Genomic DNA, 21220 nt, shown 5'->3' on the forward strand with positions numbered 1-21220 from the left:
TAAATCCATGCCATAATATAACTGAGGTTGGAAAGGACTTTTAGAGGCGTCTGGTCTAACTCCAGTTAACAGGCAAATTCAGCCCACAGCACTCAGTGGCGTTTTTCAGCGATGCACCGCCTGCACCATTCTACACTGTAGAACAGAGCTGTCTTTTTTTTTTATCCCGTCCTTTCATGGTGTCTTCCTTTTGAATCTTTCCTCCTTCCTTCTCCCAACCTTGTCACAGTGATCTCCAGTTGATTACAGACTGCCGCTAGGCTTCCTTAGTGGGATTGGGCAGGAAAACCAGAGCTCAGTGAAAACCTTGCCAGCTGTGCCCCACACAGAAATACCAAAGCAACACTAAATGCAAAAAAATAAAATCAAAAAACTAAAAAAGCTATTAAAAAACAAAACTCAAACAAACAACAACAATAACAAAAACAAAAAACAAAACAAAACAAAAAAAAAGAACATTTGTACTCTGTTCCCATCTGCGTCAAACTGTCAAAGGAAACTGAGTTACAAGATTTCTCTAAACCTGTAATCTTTCAAGAACCCAAACTGTATTTGGTTAAAAGTTAGTACAGGAAATTTGAGAACACAATGAAATTAATATACTCTACATTCATATTCACAGGGAACTGATGTATAGAACAAAAGAAGATTAGGGAAAGTTGTTAAGCTTGAATATTTGCAGAACTCAGTTAAAAAAAAAACAAACAAACAACAAAATCAAAACAAACAAACATACCAAAAAACCCACAAGCACTTCAATTCTCAAACATAAGTAAGAGGAATCTAAGACACATCTAGAGATACATGCGCATTCTGCAGCACAGTTAGTACACATATAAGAAGCAATGGCTAAGCAGAAAAACCGTATATATGATCTTTTCTCATACTAAGTACGGTCCTTGTTAAAAACATGAAACTTTATTCAACCTCTGAAGAAAAGTGGCAGTTAAACTACTAATGTTAACATCAATATACACTTTAGTATTCCAAAGGTTTTTCATCTCATCAGATTTTCACTCTTCAGTACTTGTTTGTTATTAAGCCACCTAACCCTTCAACTTTCCAGCTTTATGTTGCCAAATATAGAACTCTTGACTTCACTGATCTGCTTTCAGATTACAACATAAAGTCTTAAGGATAAATAAAGCAAGCACGTTTTTTAGCAGACTACTTGCTGGCTTAAGAACAACAGAATCAGTAATGGATAGGGAGAAGGAGTAGAGTTCTCTAGTTTTTCATTCCCACCAAATTTCTCTGCATGTGTAATATGAATATGCTTTAAGAAAAAGCAGTGAATACATCAAACCATGGGAGTGCTTCAGAAGTGAATGAACTTGACTTTTTTTTAAACGTCAGAGTGCTTAAAGCATTTATTCAGTGCTCAATGTGGATCTATTTTTCCATCCAGTAGAAAATAACTGAGCACTTGTCATGTTATTCTGCGTAGCTATTCTACTCAACACTGTAGCTGAGAGAGTCCAGTGCAGTCAATTTGCATGCTGACTATAGTTTAAGACCAATTATGTATTCACATGTCTTGCAAAGCTAGTTTCTGGACAGATGATGGTGCTTTAATTGTTGATAGCTGCTTCATACTCCACAGTCCCTTCTTATTATTGCTCATGTCTAGCACTGGCTGTGGGAGTACTTACAACACACTGTGAAAGAATACATTTATCTGGAACCCAACTAATGTGGTTAAAGAAGCACTTCATTCATTAGGGCAAACTGTTAGTGTTCACTCTTCATTTTCTTTTAAAATCCCAATTATGCATTTTGAGTAAGATAAAGATGAGCATGCTGATTTTCAAAAAGAATTGGAACATAGAGGAAAATATGAAATTACAAGAAAGCATATGCGTTAAATTTGGTAAGAATATATATGGAATTATAGAATCACCGAGGTTGGAAAAGAACTAAAAGATCATCCAGTCCAACCATAAATCATTCAGTCCAACCCACCCAATCCAATCTAAGAGAGAAAGTCACATCTTTATTTGAGTCTACTTTTCTTTAGTTTCAGTCCTAAAACTGAAAGCACCTGTTTGTACCGCTCAGGTATCAGTGCTGCTCTTCAAAGTTCAGCATACAGAACCATCAGTATTCTGTCAGTCACAGACAGGTAGCCTCTCTCATTACAGGAGCTCAGTCTCTATGTCATTCTGTTTATATGCCCGTACACTTTTATGGGGTTGTGTCTCTTCTAAAATACTAATATGCCACTGTGAAAAGAAAGACATGAGTGAAGTGTTTCCTGACACTCTGAGTAATTACTGGATAATAAAAACGTATCTGATGAATAATTCTATTGTCAAATAAAACTAGACAGTTTGATTTCATTATCAAGCATTCAGTTAAGACAGAGTCTACATACTTAGGCACATATGGGTTCCACTTTGAGAGTCCTTTAAATGCAGCCTGCTTCAAGAAGAGATCTTCCTAAGAGATGATGATAATTCCTGAATATTCACTGATCATCACTGAACACAAACTTCCTTCCTTTTTCCTTTTTTTTTTTTTTTTTTTTTTTTTTTTTTTTTTTGCAACAAACAACAACTTATGGCAAAGTCAGAGGACAAAAATTACCTTGTTTAGTTGAAACACTGTGAAAAGAAAACCATCCCAATTAAAACAGAGGACCTCTGAGTTTTGCCATTGCCGTTGTGATCATTGCTTTTCCAGATAAATTTTTGTCACATAATGTCAATAATTACAATGGGATGTTGGCATAGCATATGAACATCAGTAAATGAAAAACATCTCCAGAAATGATCTATAATAATGACATTATATGTTGCTTCAAGTGTAATTGCTTTTTGTGTAGAAGGAAGTGCATCAACAGCCTTTAAAAAGCCAAGTTTTGTCATGAGATTCCCTATAGCTATTGTTACTGCTAACCAAAAAGCTTAGGGAAAACAAAAACTATTACATCTCAGACCTCATCAATGTTGCAAAATGCTGAACAAAGGTTATGTCATTCTGCTGGCATTTTGTCTTGCTGTCTGTGCAATCTGGATCATTCTGGAGCTAAAAGCTATTGATTTACTAGAAAGCAGCTTCATGTTTTGTATTTTCAATCCTATTGGCCTGATTAAACTAAAAGACCTTTCAGCAAAAACACAGAACCTTTTATATTACTTACTGTACTCAAGTCTGTTACAATAAAGGAGTCGGCACTGATAACAGCAGTATTACACTTACGCTCATTAAAAATTGACCAACCTTTCCTTCAGCGTCTCCTGTTGTAGCCTTCTCAACCTTGTTCCTGTTCAAAACTTTTTTCACCCATTCTTCTACTTGAACATTGAACTTCATGAAAGTCACATAGCAGAAGTATGCTGTCAGGAGCGTTAAGCTTTCCCACCACATGATAAAGTTATCCAGAAAAAAGATGATTAGCAAGATCAAGTCAACGATGTAAAAGGACACATCTCGAAAGAGTGGCCACCAAGTAAGATTCAAGATTTCTCTAGAAAATAAAGCACACATTCCAATCACGAACAGGATATTAAACACAGCAGATCCCACTATTGTCCCAATGCCGACATTGCTGTGGGATATAAACACTCCTATTAAAGAAGTGAAGAGCTCTGGGGCTGAGCCACCAGCAGCCATGAAGGTTGCCCCTGCCACATCATCGGATATGCTCAGCTTTTCAGTGATGACAGTCAAGGAAGGAACGAAGAACTCATCACAGACTATGGCTAAGGCTATGAACATGTAAATCATTCCAATTACATGGAGTATCACTGCACCCTTTCTTCTGTCTTCAAGAGAGAAAAGGTCCTCTGGGTACTCTCCCTTGGAATGTTCTGTTGCATTGTCATGTTCAGCTTCATGTTTCATAGACGCAGTTGAATCTGGAGTGCCGACTTCATTCTGTTCCATGAAATCCAACAGAGTTCTTTGGTGCCCATGCACCAGCTTTTGGCTATCTAGGCTGCTGGCCAACACCTTGCTATGCGTTTCCATCTTGAAGAAGGCACTAATTGAAAGAGAGAAAGTACTAATGGCCACTACACTGACAAGAAGCCCTATTATCCTTATCATTCTCAGTTTTTTCCTAACATTCTTGTGCCGTTTGCAACCAAACAGTGGTTCCTTCAAACACCACTCTTCCAAGACACTACCAACAGTTTTTTTGCAAAGAGCCATTGTGAGTCCTATGTGAAATGCTGAGGGAGTCAGATGGATTGTTCCTTCATACTTTTCTCCAGCTTTGAAGGTAAAGGTGCTTTAAGGGTTCTTCCACCAAGTACTGTTATTCTTCATAGGAAGTATGTCCTTCATTCGTACTAAAAGGGGCAAACAGGTATTATTAACATTAGCAAAAGAATACATGAACAAAAGCTTTTATAGACTTGGTTAAATTTAGAATTTAAAGCAGAATATTACTGACTGCAACACAGTACCCTGCCTCATACCCTCAGGCACAGCAACAGTGTATTTGTTTCAGCATTAACCCCGCAGATAAAAGTCTATCAGTACTCAAATCACTTTATGCCACTGCTCAGCATTAGGACTCAGCTGATGACAAAAATAAAATAATAATAATAATAATAAAAAAATCCTTGCAGAAAGGAAGAACTGTCCCAGATGCACCAAAAAAATAAATAATTTAAAAAAAAATAAAATTGAAGAAACTACTATTTTAATTGCTACACCAAAGGTTATCGTCTTCTGTAATTACTTTCTTCCGCAATCACGTAATGCCCAATTCCCAAACACAGAGGCAGTAATGTATGAAAAAAGCAATCAGAGTGTAACAAGCATCTCATCAGGCTTCCATGCAGCCGAGGTAGTATTAATTGAAACATTACACACGCATACAGCAAGTCATTCTAATATGCAGGTAACACACTGAGTTGTTGGAATAGGATCGAAATGAAGATCTGAGACACACACAGCATTTTTAACTCCTCTGCAAAATCAGCTCAAGTTTACAGAAGGAATTCAGCTTGCTTCTGGCCAGATCTAGAGCATTAGTTTTGGCTAGATAACACAAGTGTTTCTTTCACCTTTGATTTTGTTTTGATTTATCTCACACATTCAGCTATAAAAGTAGGAAGGTTTGGCCATGTATTTTTTAAAGGCGCCCATCTTACAGATTCTGTTAAATAAAACAGTTTAAGTTCGTGCCTTAAACTTGAAGGTGATGCTGAAACTTTGAGAATATGAGAAGGACTATTCATGTATGTCAGAGCAGAGAGTGGTGGAAGGACAATACTTTTGATACTGGAAAAAGAAGTAGTTATTATATAACAGGGACCGTGATTACCTAATTCGAAGACTATAACGTAGAAATTAATTATATACACGTTATGCACAGCAAATCACATTTTCTGCAGCACAAAATATAAAGTTGACTATCAATAACTTCTGATTACGGTGTAAAACCACTGCGTTACACCACACACTCAAGGCATTTGCAGTAAAAGCGTAATTATGAAGAATACATAAAATGCCGATTTTGCAATCTCAAAGAGAGAGTCACAGCGACAGCACAGAGTTACCTACATAAAAGTTCCTAAGTCACGTGCAGCTTTTCCTGATTTTACAAATGGTACCCGCGTTAAGATGTCATAGAAACACGCTCCATCCGCAAAATACAGACACACCTGAGAGTTACGCTCACCAGCCTGCCACAGAAACACCAAACAGTGAAGGCAGAGTAACGGCATCATCGCTTCGTGCACCACTCGTGCATGAGGGGACGACACCCCTACCCAGCTTCCCACTGCCCAGCCTGGCCCCAGTACCCCACCAGCCACTGCCCGCGCCCCGCTCCATCCCCGCACCCCGCAGCGCCGAACTCAGCCTAAGTTCGCCCCGCTCCGCACCGCACAAACTTTTCTCCTCTCCTTCCGATGAGCCGCCCCAGCCGCCCTCTCCGTGCCGCAGCCGCCTAGGCACTGACCTGCCCGTCTGCGTGCGGCAGCCTGGGACACGGGGCGCCCCGCAGCAGCCGGGTACCACCCAAGGGGGCGGGCAGCCCCGCCCGGGAAAGGCAGCCCCGCTCCGCCGCAGCCCCAAGCCCCGCCCGCCCGAGCCCAGCATCGCTCACCCGCAGGTGCGCTATTCGGCTCCGGCTCCCGCAGGGGCTTTGAGCACCCGCTGCAACCGCGACTGCCCCTTGCCGCGCTGACTGCGGCGGGCGGCGGCTGCGGGTCCGCACCGCCCCGCACAGGCGGGGCAGGAGGCGGCCCGCTCCCGCCCAGGGCCGCCGGGGGGCCTGGGAGCCTCCCCCCCCCCCCCATCCATCTCCGGCGGGTATGGGAGTGCGGGTAGCGATAAGGGAGCGGCGGCAGGGGCTGCGCGTTTCCTCACGTCTCGGGTTGCCGGTTAACGGAGGTAAGTAACATTCGCTGCCTCCGTAAGGAATGAGCTTTGAGGAGAGGGGTAATTTTAAGAAGGAAATGTCTTCTCACCAGTGTGTCCTTTGTTCCAGATGTTTCATGAAGGGAAATCAGGAAATGAAAAAAAAAAAAAAAAAAAAAAAAAAAAAAAAAAAAGAACGTTGGGTTTTGGTTCTGACTTTAGAGACATGCCCACTGATAGTCATTAATCATCAGTAATTTACTTAGAAACATACGTGTCTTTAAACTGCTCTCCAAAGTTGGCACAGACACCGATGAACTGCACTCCTTAGAAAACAGGGAAAGTTCAGATCGAGACCTTTCCCTTCCTTTATCTTTCAATATAGTTATATCCTTGGTAGACTGTGGTTTGTTAAGCAATAAACTCAAGATTCAAATACAGTGGAGCTGCTGCAGTGCCTCAGCATCACAGTTGCTTCCGTGTGCTAAGTGTTGCAGATCCTCTAGGGCATACAGGTGCTGCTCTGCTGGAATACCACTTGCAGTCCTCCTTTGTTACAGGAAGCCATGTAGCAATCTGTAGGTACAGCGATGTAACCTAATGTAGGCAGACTAGCCCCACAGGAAGGTGTTGACTGAGTGAGCAGAGCTGGGAAAGACTTTCATGCAAAAATACCTGACAAGTGCAGAGATCAGGTGAGAGCATGAAGATGCAGCCTGCTCGAATAGGGGTGGGCAGTACAGCCTTGCAGTTGGGATCTAAAAAATGCTTGGTTGCAGCTCACTCATTCTGTTTCCAGTAGTACCCCTTTCAAGTTCTGAAGAGGTCTACTGCAAGCAGCAAGAAGATGGTACTCTTGGCCACTTTTTCCAGCCTCTACTGCCTTCATTTCTGAACTTTCTCACCAGATGGTGAACGACATAACTGTATTTGTGGGGAATACAAAGATGTGCTTTGATTAAGTGGGGGGAAATAACAACAATAGGCATTTTAAATATCCTCACAGCTCTTCTGGAGGTATTGTAGGAAGGATATTGGTTGTCAAAGTAAGTCTCAAGCATGTCATCTATTTCCATCTCCATACCTCCAGTTTTCAATGCCTTGGCCTTTTAGATTGCCTCAGCAATGATAGGAAAACAGTAAGTTCTAGGGAGCTGTGAGATGTTGAAAACTTGTGCACAAAAAGCATTGGATATCTAAGGGACAACATGGACATGCAAGAGATACGAAACGTTCACAAAGTACTTCCAGAAATTCAAAAGTCTCCAGCAAGGGCAATGCCCTTTAAGCACCCATGGAAGACAGTGTTGACACAGGTGGTTTGATTGCATTTCACAATAGGAACTTCTCATTTTCATGGCTGACAGGTAATGGAGAATGCCTGTTGTTTACCCACACTTGCATCATCCTGTACCTGAATCATACAAAAACATGTGGAAACTGCTTTGACCATCCACCTAGGGCCATGACATACACAAGAATTTATTAAAATACAAGTTTGTGGCCGGTATCCATCTACGCAAAGCACAGATGGAAGAGCTGCATCTTAAATATCCAGCTGTGCTCTTAGTCAGCAGTGCCAGGGGTTAGAGGTAAGTGTGCTTATGTGAGTTCTTGTGGTTGGTGCCTTGTGGGCTTGCAGTTTGTGGAAAAAAAAGATCTTGAAAAAAGATGTCCAGATGTTCTTGCAGTTTTGCAGATGGCCAGCTGCAGACTGGGATACGTGTGTAATGCCCAGAATCCATCAGCTTCTGAAATGCAAGTGAAAGCAGCTGCACCTTGTGAATGACCACAGTGAGAGAAAATCTGTTGTAATAACATTATATATATTATAATGAAAAGACTTGGATTTCAGTATCCTTATGTTTTACTGTACTTGTGGCAGTTTTGTTCCCAATAACGAACATTCATTGCAGGCCAAGAAAAACAGAAGTCATAACACCAAAAATGATACAGTACCAAGATAGGTATCTCTGCCTTAACCTGACCTGTCCTCACCTATGTGTTGCATAATAATAACGGTGACAGAAACAAAAAAGCACTGTTCAGTTAGTGTTAGGAACACAGCGAACAATAAAATAGATCCTGTATTATTCTCTCAAAATTAAATGTCAGAGCATATCCTGGCTAAATGCAGTATAATTGGGTTAGTTGAATGAACCTATCTTTGGCCTACATCTGGCTCTATGTTTCTCTTAAGTAAGAAGAGAAAAGGCATCTACTAGCTAAATGCATTCTGCACCTTTGCGTTTGTGCCCATGACTAGGCATTCATTTTTATATAAGCACGACACCTAAATCATTTTTAATTTACTATATGAGATGCACTCTCTGAAACAGTAAAGCGTTTTTCTTTATTCTTTTGCAGTATTCCTCCTGCTGTTTCACATCCTAGACTTGGTATGAGCAAGCACAGATGTGTCTTTTGTGCAGGAGAGGGAAGGAAGAGAGAGCCAAATGAAAAATCCTGAATGACAACATCTCCAAGTATCACAGCAGTACCTTCTAAAGCTGGAAGATAAAGCTGATGAGGTGGTTACCATGGCTACAGAAGCGGCATATTTGAATGAAAATTGATTTTAAGCTTTTAAATGCTAATTGCATCTGTGAACAGGTGACATTTGAAATATCTTTTTCTCCCCCCCATCCACACAGCCCCCCTCATATTTTGCAGAGTATAATGAGTGAAAGAAGAGGGTGACAAAGGTGACAATACAGAGTTAAATTAAAGCACTGATACAGTCTTTGACACTTAAGTATGTCACACCGTTTGCTTGTGCAGCAATAAAAGTAATAAGTTAACACATATATAGATCATAGTGTCTGAGGAGCAGAAACTGTATCTATAACCCAAGTAATATATTTTTCATGATACTGTGAAAAATTAAACGGCCTTGTTTCAATTAATCACCGGAGCAGTTGTTTTTGGTAGCTCATAATAAAGAGGCTGTTAAAACTTAGCATTCAGAAACTACTATAAATTCTCAGTGATGAGGAAATTTTGCAGATGCCTGAAATTAGAAGCATTTCTTATTTCACTTTGTACATCAGGAAATAAAGTTGAATTTCTACACAGTGGTAGACTCAGACTAGAGAACAAAGATGCTGTGTAGACCAGTGTCACTGTGCAACTGCTGCTAATTGCTGTCACACCACTGTCTGACCACACTTAGGCTTCAGCTGTAGAAGACGTAGAAAGTGTAATTTACCTAACTGTAAGCATAGTTTTAATATGATCTCAGAGCTTTTTAACTTGCTGTGGGTTACGTTCCAATTGTTAACGCCTGCTTTTCAAAGCTTCTCTTGATATGATTACTGTGTAAGATGTGATCAGTTGTAATGCAAATGTATATTTTTTTATCAAATATGTATATATCTATTGTAAATCTTTGAGGGGTTTCAGATTACTTTAGGTTTGTTTTGTGTTTTTTGTTTTGTTTTGTTTTCCACTTTTTTAATATGCAACATGAGAAATGTAGTGGTTGAGTCTGTATTCTGCTTAGTTGCAATGGGCACTGTAACAACCTTCGGTAAGGAGGCTAAATTTTTGTTTCAGAGTTACTGCTAATGAACACTATGAAAGAAATTTAGAAATACCATTAAAGGACAAAGGCTTTTTTTTTTTTTTTTTTTTTTTTTTTTTTTCTGCCGTCTTTACAGAATACTAAATAAAGTGTTCTTCTTATATAACATTCAAAATAATGACTAAGCAATCATAAATGAGTATGGTAGTCTCCCTAAGGGGCAGCCTTCATAGAATCACAAAATAGCCTGAGTTGAAAGGGATGTATAAGAGTCATCAAGTCCAACTCCTAGGCCTGAGACATTCATATCAGAGCAGAACCACCACAACATAACACCTACTGACATGACAGAAAATACGCTGCATCCTTCTTGAAATCCAGTTATCTAGACATATAATGCCCAGATGATTGTTTTTACTTAAACATCAGTAGAAATTTCCAGCGAGCAGGGAATGAGACAATACGACTCTCTCCTTCAGATGCCCTTCTCTTTCAGACATGCTAATTGCTCCTATGATGCTCCATGTATGTTAGTGCCATTATACAAAACAAGTGATGAAAAATGCCCAGCTACCTCCAAGTAGCATCTCCCTTCCAGGTGAACTCCCTCCAGTTTTACTGTTCAGAATGATGAATATAGCATGGAATATACTTTTGGTCAGTTGGGTAAGCTGTCCTGGTTCTGTCCTTTCCCAGCTCCTTGTGTGTCCTCAGTCCAAGAAGCTGAAAAACTGAAATGCCTTTGGCTCTGCTCTGCACTGCTCAGCAACAACTGAAGCAATGCTGTATTATCAAAACTGTTATTCTCCTAAAGCCAAAACACAGCATCATACCACACACTATGAAGAGAATCAACTCTGTTCCAGCTAAAACCAGGACAAGGTCAAGCTTGATACAAGCTATAACTCTGATTACTTACATGATCTGTTTTTGCCTAGACTGTTGTCAAGGCAGAGCTGGAGGTAAACGTCTCCCCCTGACCATACCATTCTTACAAATTAAACTATCTTCCCTGCTATGTTATCATGCTGTAATTACTCTTTTCTTTCTTTGTTTCTATCCATATGTTCAACCTTCTCATATTTCTTGCACTTGATGAGTTGCAAGCTATTTATCTGCGTCTTTGCAGTAACATGATTTTCAAGTAAACTCAAACCTCATGGAATGCTTCAAGGAAATAAATCTAAGGTTAAAATTGTCCTTGAATAGTGAGATGTAAAATGGTAAGCATTTATGAAATAATCTACTGACTAACCCACTGCACATCCAGCTGGTGTGCAAAAAAAAAACACCAAACCAACAAAAAACAAAAAACTACCAAAACAAACAAACAAACAAACAAAAACAAACCAAACAAAGAAGCAGAAATAAAAATAAAATAAAATTACAACAACAGCGCCTTAGGGCTGAAGTCAATGCTAGCTCCCAGATCATAGAATCAATCATAGAATCATAGACTGGCCTGGATGAAAAGGACCATGAAGATCATCTGTTTTCAATCCCCTTGCCATGGACAGGGTCACCAATCACTAGATACTTCTGAGGAGGAGAGGGGAAAGGGAAAGGGAAGATGTCAGTCCCCTTACACACTATTAGGTCCTTGTGTATACAGTACCAATGAATACTGCTTGGTTAACAGTCCTGCATGCGTGAACTTAAAGCTGGATGTTTGTATACAACATGCAAAAACATACTGAGGCCAAAAGGAGACAATATTGGAGTTTCAAAATTTTTTGATGGATGCAGTAGAAACAAAAATATTTCAAAGGACAGACAACATAGTAAGCTGTGCATTTCATAGTGGTCACAACATTGACTCATGTTGTATTGAATTTAAGAGTCAGATCAAAAGAGTGGTTTAAAGCAGCACTACAAAATTAGTCCCATCATCTGAAAAAAAAAAAAAAAATAGACCTTTCAAACTAATAAGAGAATCTGGAATCAAAACATGAAAGGGAAGTTGGAACTGGAGTAAATGGATACTCTGAGAAGCTTTCTGAAGACAAGCTAGTATTTTTTTAAAGTGGAAGGCTCAATCCTGGACTGTCTAAATAATTCAACTATGAACAATTTTTCTGCATTCATTATAGCTCTTTTGTGGATACTTGTCCCAAAACCTAGCCATATTTCCCAAGTTTACAAACTTGTGTTCCTTAGAATAATTCTAATCTTTTTGGTGCACTGCAATAGTTTTTAAAACATCAGGCAAATGATAAAACATTCCAACAGAGTAGTTTGAGGGAAGCAGCAGAGAATTACTTCCACAATTGAAATTCAAGAGAAAATACAATAATGGGATCTGGAATTAACCATATGTTTGTTTTAAAATCCATCTTGATTGTGATATAGTTTAATGTGTAGGATAAGATTGGAATAAACAAATGGTAGATAATTTGGAACATGGCTTAAATATTAAAAAAGCTCAGATGCGTTGCCAGTTACGTAATCTAAAGGTCACTGTAACATCTTCATTACATTGAGGACAGTTTAAGAAAACGGAACACAATTACTTGATCTGGGGCTAGTCCAGGTATGCAGTCCTTAATGATGAGATTCTCTGCTCTGTGTCAGATGTGAAAGATGTTGACTTTTTGCATCTGCCTCCAGCTGGACCACCAGCATCACTTCCTGCACAGTCTGAAAGTCTTCCTGGAAGTACTTAATGGCTGTCATCACTTAGGATGTCAGAAAAGCTGGGAAAGTGCTGCTTGTGTTTTTTCAAATGTACCAAAGCAAAAGGGTTTGGGACTGACCTTTGTTTTGCAAAGGCTGTGTCATACTCAAGTGGCACTTTTGACAGGAGTGAAAGGAGTGGGAAGTAAGCTTACGTTAGACAAATAGAGGCTTGAAAGTCACTTAGGTCAGTGTAGGTGTTTATGCAGAAAATCAAGAATGTGGCTTTCAAGTGCCTCCAGGAGGGAGACATCTCCACTAAAGTGGCCTGTATGGGCTAGCAAAGCATAAAAGCCAAATGTACTTTGGCAAAATTGTTCCCTTTGTGAACAATTTCTTCTACAATGACTTCTACCACCTCCTGTACAGCACAGAAGATGTGTTATTTTTTGTAGACTATGGCTTGCTTAGTTGAAAAGTTCAAATTGGATGAATTAGGGAAATTACCTCAATTGCTGCAGTTTTGTATGGAGTCAGAGGCCCTGTCAACCTCATGCCACTTCATCCTAGCTTTGTGTTTTATTTTGTGGGGGTGGGAGGATAAAGTAGTCTACCTGTAAAGTTACTATCAAAACAGAGGACTTTGCAGGCAATAGAAACTGGAAGTGCTGCTATTCATCATTTTTGTTTTTATATGAGACCTGTTCTGCCACTAATTGTCCTAAGCTGCTGATTAATACATTTTAAAAATCAAAGTTAAATACTTGCAAATGTTATTTTTGTCTTCAGATCTGTATGCTACACTCATCTCTAAAGTTTATTATCTGAAACTTTATTATGGGTAGAAGGTAATGATTTCTTATAGTAAGCCTTCCTGGTTTCAGACAGGACCAGGCTGATTTTCATAGTAGTGTGATATGATGGTATATTTTGGTGTTAGGAGGGGAAACAATGTTGATAACACATTGATGTTTTCATTGTTGCTGAGCTGTGCTGTATAGAGGTCTAAAGTGGCCAAAGGGATATTCCATACTATGTGACATTGTGTGGAAAAACTATAAAACTAAGGGGAGTTGATGCAAAAGGTTGATTAAAATGTCCCTCCACTTACAAGAAACCAAAACATAGCATTATATCAGGCATTATGAAGAAAATCCATTCTGTCCCAGCTGAAACCAAGACACAAATCAATGCAATTTAATACCAGACGGTCCCTCTTCTCTCCAGCAAGTGTATTAGCAGATCACAGATGCCATGAGTCTCAAATAGAAGTACCATCAGCAAATGTACTAGTGAGCTTCTGGACTGTCCTGCACAGCTATTATTGGGGCAGCCTTGTCAGACAGGGCTCCTGGTTGAAGCTGGGAGGAACCGAAGGAAGACAAATGGCAGTGTTCTGCTGCAACCCATGCCCTGCAGAGGGAGGCATGAATCAAAGAGGAGCTGTGCTCCCAGATGCTTCTTGTGTGCATGGAGGAGCTAAATGGTTTGTGGGCACTACCTAGGACACTGAGGGCCACAAATGGCATGGGATGTGGTTCTCCCCATAAAGTTCAACCTGCTGCTGTGAAATCCCATGGAAAGCTGTATGTTTTCAAACATCAGTGACTGCAAACTGTTGTAAGTCCCACTGTAGCAGGCCTACTCAAGACTAACCGAGTATTTCACAGCTCCATCTCCAGATATCAAACCTGATTTTTCCAAAGCATAGATCCTATTGATTCATAACATGCATTGTCCAATTCCTGTAGTTAGTCAACTTATTAAGCTTTATAAGCATTTTCATTTGATCCATAAGCACCTTGTACTGTAGCTGAAACTTTCAGAAAGTGGTGGCTTTGGTTTTTTCCTATAGCAGATGATGTCCTGATATATCTTGATATAAATGTAACTGAATTTGGGTCCCTCACACACAATGCTTTCTTCACATCTCTTTTCCATATCAGATATTCTTTTGGTTAGTCAGCGTTGACACCCTCCACCCCCATACCCTTCCATGACTTCAATCTCCACTCATTTCCATCCAGAGCAGATCACCTTCAGTGCAATCAAACAACATGCAAAACAGCCAGGGGATCAGGCCCAGCCAGCATGGATTCATTAAAGGCAAATCCAGCTCTACCAGCCTGATCTCCTTTTATGACCAGGTAAAGTTTCTGATGGATCAGGGAAAGGCTGTGTACCTGGAGTCTAGATTCTAAATTTTAGACTAAAGTTCTAACAAGACTAACTAACTAAAGCTCTACCTAGAATTTAGCAAAATCTTTGACACTGTCTAACAGAGTATTCTCCCTGAGAATCTGGCAGCCCACGGCTCAGACAAGAGTAGTCATCTCCAGGTAAAATACTTATTAGACGGATGTGTGCAAGAAATGGTGGTGAATGGAGTTAAATCCAGCTGGAGACTGGTCACGAGTGGTGTTCCCCAGGGATCAGCAGTGGGGCCTGTCCTGTTTAATATCCCTATTGATGATCTGGATTCAGGGGTTGAGTGCACTCAGTAAGTCTGCAGGCAACATCAGACTGGGAAGAAGTGTTCACCTGCCTGGGGATAGGAAGGCCCTGCAGGGGGATCTGGACAGGCTGAATCTCTGGGATGAGGACAAGTGTATGAGCTTTAAGCAGACCAAGTGCCGGGTCCTGCATGTTGTTCACAACAACCCCATGCATTGCTACAGACCTGAGGCCGAGTGGCTGGAAAGCTGCATGGAGGAAAAGGACCTGAGGGTGTGAGCCAGCAGAGTGCCCAGGTGGCCAAGAAGGCTGATGGGTCTGGTCTGTGTCAGAAATAGTGTAGCCACTGTAAGGAAGTGATCACTCCTCTTTAAGCAGCACTGGTGAGGCTGCCCCTTGAGTTCTGTGTTCCCTTTTGAACTCACTGCAAAAAAGACAATGAGGTGCTGGAGCAGGTGCAAAGGAAGGAAATAAAGCTGGTTGGGGGTTGGAGCAGGAGTTTTTTGAGCAACGGATGAGGAAACTGGGATTCTGTGGAAGAGCCTCAGAGGAGACTGTATCACCCTCTACAACTACTTGAAGGGAGACTCTAGCAAGCTGGTATTGGCCTGTGTTCCCAGATAACTGTTGATAAAATGAGAAGTAATGGCCTCAAGTTGTACACCAGGAGGTTCAGATGAATATTAGAAAAAAAAAAACATTCTCTGAAAGAGTGGTTAGGCATTGGAACAGGCTTCCCAGGAAAGTAGTTGAGTTCCTGGAGGTGTTCAAGCAGGATAGAGATGTGGCCCTGAGTGACAAGGTTCGGTTGGCATGGTAGTGATGATGTGGCAGCTGGACTAGGTGATCTTAGAGATCTTTTCCAACCTTAATAATTCCATGAATCTCTGATTCTAAATGTGTAAACATATTGCATCTCCTGAAATTGCAAACAATGTTGGCACTTTTTTTGGTGAGTTGTTTTTTTTTCCTCTTTATTTTCCCTTTTGGATGCAGCCTTGCACATATTTGCGTAATTGTAGCAACCAAGAGATTTCACCCCCTATTTTAACAATTCATTCTCATTTTCAAGTGGAAAACTACGAGAAACCCCTGTATTGTCAAGCCATAATTTCGTAATGCCATTTTATCTTTTAACGATGCCAACTATTATTAAAATCTGACAACAAATACCATTTTTTGTTTGCTGCTGTAATTATTTTATATCATTTTTCACTAACCTGCTGAACTGATTTTGTTAAGATACATCAATTACAAAATCTACCCTCTATGCCAGTTCCTCAACTTATGTCTATTATGTAACATCCCACTGTCAGGCATTATCCGTTCTGTAGTATCTGGCAAGAAAGACTGATGCAATATCATGCAGCACATTGTGTTCTGTTTTCTAGCAAAGCAGTCTCTGAGGTGTTAGAAGATCAATTCCTAGTCAACAAAATTGAAGTTCTTTAAAAGTCTAGATTTTCCCTGAGATTGAATTTAAGCATTTTTGGTGTTGGCTTTGCACATTTTTTGTAACACACAAGATACATTTCTATCTGTTTATTTGAAGCACAGAGACAGAGGATGAGACCTTTTACTTTAGAAGCAGTTATACTACATCAACAACCCAGGAAAAAAAAAAAAAAAAAAAAAAAAAAAAAAAAAAAAAAAAAAAAAGGCCGTATTTGCTAACTAAGAAAAGCAGGAAGTTTATTTTAATCTCCTGAACAAAAAACTGCATTGCTCCTTGCAGAATACAGGAATGAGTGAAAAAATGAAAACACTTAGGGAATCATTTCAGAGAATATGTTCAAGACAGAACACATCCTCAACTCCTCATCATACGGCTCATGGCTGTTTTGGTCCTTTTAAAAAGTGTTTTCCCTGCAAGCATATACTGGTACAATGCTCATGTGCTCTCCAAGCACTGTGATTGGGAAATTAAACATGTTCTTTCAATGAGGAGCACAGGTAACAAGAAGATGAGCTTGGAGTTTCCTATCATACATGATATCAAATGAATTTAAAGGGAAAAAACACAAAGAAACAACAATATTTGTCAAGAATCCCATGAGATCTGTGACATGAATGGGATAATATGAAAGTTTAGGAACAAAATTACCTTAACAATTTACAATTCCATTTTCAGCCATTAAGATGGATTGAGAACCAATCATTCTACTAAGCAATTTAGGACCAAAGGTAATGTATTATTATGTGAAATTACAGTCAGGCAGAAATTGGAGTATGTTAGCTATGTAGCCTACAAATTATGTTTTACAAAATGATCATAGTTGGACACCATGACCTAAAATGTTGTTTGCTACTCAGAAACTAGATTTTCCCTTATTACACTAACCATAGTAGATGAGCGATTCCAGCCCAATGGAATAAGTGAATATTTCTGAGTAGTGGTAGTTCTTTTCTGCAATGACATGGTGAACAAAGTAACTTTGCAGGTTCTTGTGACCTTTCAAAATCAGTGAAAAACAGATCTCTACATTATTCACCATAATAAAATTTCAGAATAGTTACAAGAGACACTGCCAAGCCTTCAAACAGAAACTTACAGGCACTATAGCCATTTAAATGAATTCAGTCATGCCGTCATGCAAGGAGGGAATGCTAGATAACTTCTTAGGAAATGATGGCAAAAGTGCTGGTAACAGCAATAGCTGCTTTTTTCACCCTCGTGTATTCACACAGTAGTATACTCTGTTGAGATGACATCTGATGATCTTGTAGATGAAAGATTCTGTACTTTATTTACTGGTATGATATTCTCAGACATTCTCATTTGCTGTAATGTTTGAAACTTTCAATTGATGTATTGTCTTCACAAGTAAAAGTATGTGGTAGCTGATCTCACATGATTAAGAAAATGTAATCGTTCCTCTTACTAAAAGCACCTTCTGCAACTTCCTCGGAAAATTTTTAATAACTCAGCCAACTCTCTGGCAGGCATGTTTGTCTTTCAAGAGGGCTGGCTTTTGCTTCAACATCCAAATACAGCCAAAGACAAAGTTTGGGCTCTCTCAAACCAGAAAGACTTTGAGGCCCTGGAGCATGTCTATAGAAGAACAACAAACTTGGGAAGGGGTCTGGAGCACAGGTCTTATGGGGAGCAGCTGAGGGAACTGGGATGGTTCAATCTGGAGAAGAGGAGGCCAGGGGAGACCTCATCGCACTCTACAATGACCTGAAAGGAGGTTACAGTAAGGTAGAGGTCAGTCTCCCATGTAGCAATGATAGGATGAGAAGTAATGGACTTAAAATGAGCATGGGGAGGTTCAGCTTGAATATTAGGAAAAATTTACTCTCAGAAAGAGTGGTGAGGTATTTGAACAGGCTGCCCAGGGTAGTGGTGAAGTCACTGTACCTGGAGGTTTTGAAGAAACATGTACATGTGGCAGTGAATGATATGGTTTAGGTGTCATGGTGGTGATGTTTTGACAGTTGGACTAGGGGATATAGAGGTCTTTTCCAACCTTAATGATTTTATGAAAGAAGGTAAGGATCTAAATTTGATTGCTGAATGATTCAAACTCTGCTATTAGGAAATAAAATCACCTGAAAAATAACCCCTGCATGAGTGGGGTGCAATGGCTAAGGATCACTCCAAAGCAGAGAAATGCTTAAGTCATCTTGCAGCATGGTCTGGTATTGGCAGTGCTGCAAGCTAGGATAAAATACCTGTTTTTCTTCTCAGTCATTCTTGTTCTGAACCTCAGTGCCGTTACTTCAGGTTTATACTGAGCTGGCAGGATTGACCTTGTTAATTACTTCAGCTACAGCCACAGCATCACCTCATCTAGATCAGGCTGAAATCCAGGACAGCAGCCAAGCAGACTGTCTGTGCAAAAATAGCACTTTCAGAACTCTCTCCATATTGAGCTTTTTAGTGCACTTTACCGGTGATATTTTACATCATCCTCATCATTGACAGTTGTATTATTTTTGGATTTCATAGAATCTGGATAATGAGAATACATTAATCAAATATCTTTGTTCATTTTAGCTCCACTGCTAGCCTCACATTACAGTCTTAGACTTTAATGTAAAAATAGTGTGTTGAGATGGAACATACTGCAGAAGAATAGCTCTACTCAAAACACAGGGAAGAGGAACCTGTAGCAGACTGCCATTATCATGGTTAGGGTTTGGTTGTTTGGGTTTTGGTTTCAGTTTCAGCATAATTATAGAACCCTAAAATGGCTTGGGTTGAATCAGTACTAATGTTTAAAAAAGAGAAAACAATTTTAGAATTAGGCTGGGTAATAAAACACGTTATTAAATGTGTAGCTTGGAAACTCCCACTTATTTAAATTAACTTAAGTTTTACTGCTGTAGTAAGTTTAAGATGCATAGAGATGAAGAATGAGGAAAAAAACATAAGGTCTAATATCCTTGTCTATGTATACCACATGTAAGGTTTAAATTTGGATCAGGTTACAGGAAATAATAAACTCTATTTTCACAAATTCACATGGGGGCCAAAAAGTCAACAAATTCTGTATGTATATTGATGCATATGGCCCACGGCCACTGCAAGGCACAATTTCCACCTAGTGGTGATTGCAAAAGAACAGTATAAGAGTTCAACTGAAGATGCTGCTCTCCCCACCAGATAAACTCTAATCCCATTTTAATCTCAGAGGGCTATATTAAACAAAAGCAGAAGGTCTGGATTTTAGAAGAGATTAGCCTTGACCTCATAGAGATCAGACTGACTAAGTAATTAGGTATACTTAAATTGCCACCAACCAGTTATTCTAACGATGCATTTTGAGTAGCAAATACATAAAGTAAGTAAACATTCTGTGTGCTACAAAGCAAGAGACAACAGTCACTGCATGGCTAGGTTGTGTGGAAGTTCATATCATTTACAGGAAGGTTCCTTCTCCACGTTGAACATTTTGCTGATTTTAAGGAAGAAAATTCAGTTTCTGCATGCATTAGGAGAGGATGAGAAAAAATACTCAAAGTGGGAGCTACTCAGGACAAAGTGACTAGGACGAGAAGACTTTTCAATACAATCAGTAAAACACAAACATGACACAGTAGGGATAATACTTTTTAAAACCTCATTGGTCTGAACATGAAATTCAGTAGAAACACTCCCAACCTACCACCCATCCTCTGGTTTTCTATCATATCATTACTGCTGCAAAACCTGCTACCTATGACTGAATCTCCAGAGTTCCTGGCTATACAATCTATTTTTGCATGTTGCATTGTATTACAGGCTTCACAAAATACCTGCTCCCAGGACTTCTACCAATTCATCTTCATCTTAAAAGCAGAAAACTTAAGGTACTCCTAAACAAAGATGTTATGTTTTTATTACACTTACAGGTTGTACAACTGGCTAGTGATTTGTTCCATTTGCCTCTAAATTTTAACTATTTTCTTCTTCAGAATTTACTCTGAAAATGTATGCGATATTAAAGTTATTTTATAGAATAGTGACAGTATGGTAAATCCTGTTTCAGAGGATCCAATACTCCAAAACTCCACATAATGCAAAGCACTAGATTGGTGTTAAATTTCTTTATGAATTCAAATAATTTTATTTTTAATTTTTTTTTTTTGAAGGATGGAGCTTGTTAGATTTTATTCTAATGTTATCTATTCAAGTGTTATCTGTCTTCATGCAGCCAGTGTAAACCTGACACTATATCATATGCTGTCAAATTCAGCAGATATAGGAATTATGCAGTCCCTCTATTCCAGTTCAGCTTTTCACTACCAAATGATCTGTGACTGTGCAAATATGACCTTAATCATCATGTAACTGCAGCCTAATGGCTGGATTGGCTTTTTGCTTTTCTTTGCTACGAACACTATTCTCACCACTTTCTTGGCACACGGTATCAATTTCAAGTTTATTAAATACTCTGCTATTTGGGCTGTGATTTCCCCTTCCATACTGTCATTCTTATTAGACATTCCTTCCCTTTATCCATGTTCAGTGCCATCATCTTTATCGCACATCCAGTTAGAATACCCATTTTTGTAAGTACGTAGATGAAGCTTAATAATCACGTCAGCCTCCCACAGAGATTTTTTTTTTTCCTTTTTTTTTTTTTTTTTTTTTTTTTTAAATTTTCTGCAGGTAACACTGGTAAATCTAAATTTAATCTGCTTCAGAACTTCAATCTTAATTTGAATTTTGGCAATTCTAACTTTATTCCTAAAAGCAAAGGCATAGTTTCACTGGCTGGAAGATCCCTGTTCCAGGGAGACTTTGCAGGCTGGGATTGTCTGGGTCAATGACTGTAGGAAAATGAGGGGAAGGAAAAGCATCACACAGCTTTTTCTTGTCCTTCT

The 21220-nt window shown here is 39.4% G+C and overlaps 1 protein-coding gene across 7 annotated transcripts in view; it reads right to left on the reverse strand.

Annotated features, from left to right (window-relative positions):
• SLC24A2 (solute carrier family 24 member 2) overlaps window positions 1–6204 on the reverse strand; it is a 108397-nt gene extending 102193 nt beyond the window's left edge. For 2 of the 7 annotated variants that reach the window (XM_072358911.1, XM_072358906.1), the window contains exons 1-2: window positions 6065–6204; window positions 3223–4295 (exon numbers count right to left, since the gene is read on the reverse strand). In XM_072358911.1, the coding sequence (XP_072215012.1) occupies window positions 3223–4155 (933 nt within the window). In that variant the 5' untranslated portion in view covers window positions 4156–4295; window positions 6065–6204. The other 5 variants (XM_072358910.1, XM_072358904.1, XM_072358907.1 and 2 more) reach the window with 4 other exon arrangements.
• Window positions 6205–21220: the final 15016 nt, after the last annotated feature.

This window comes from Excalfactoria chinensis, chromosome Z (genome assembly GCF_039878825.1).
Source record: "Excalfactoria chinensis isolate bCotChi1 chromosome Z, bCotChi1.hap2, whole genome shotgun sequence".
NCBI classification, from domain to species: Eukaryota; Metazoa; Chordata; class Aves; order Galliformes; family Phasianidae; genus Excalfactoria; species Excalfactoria chinensis.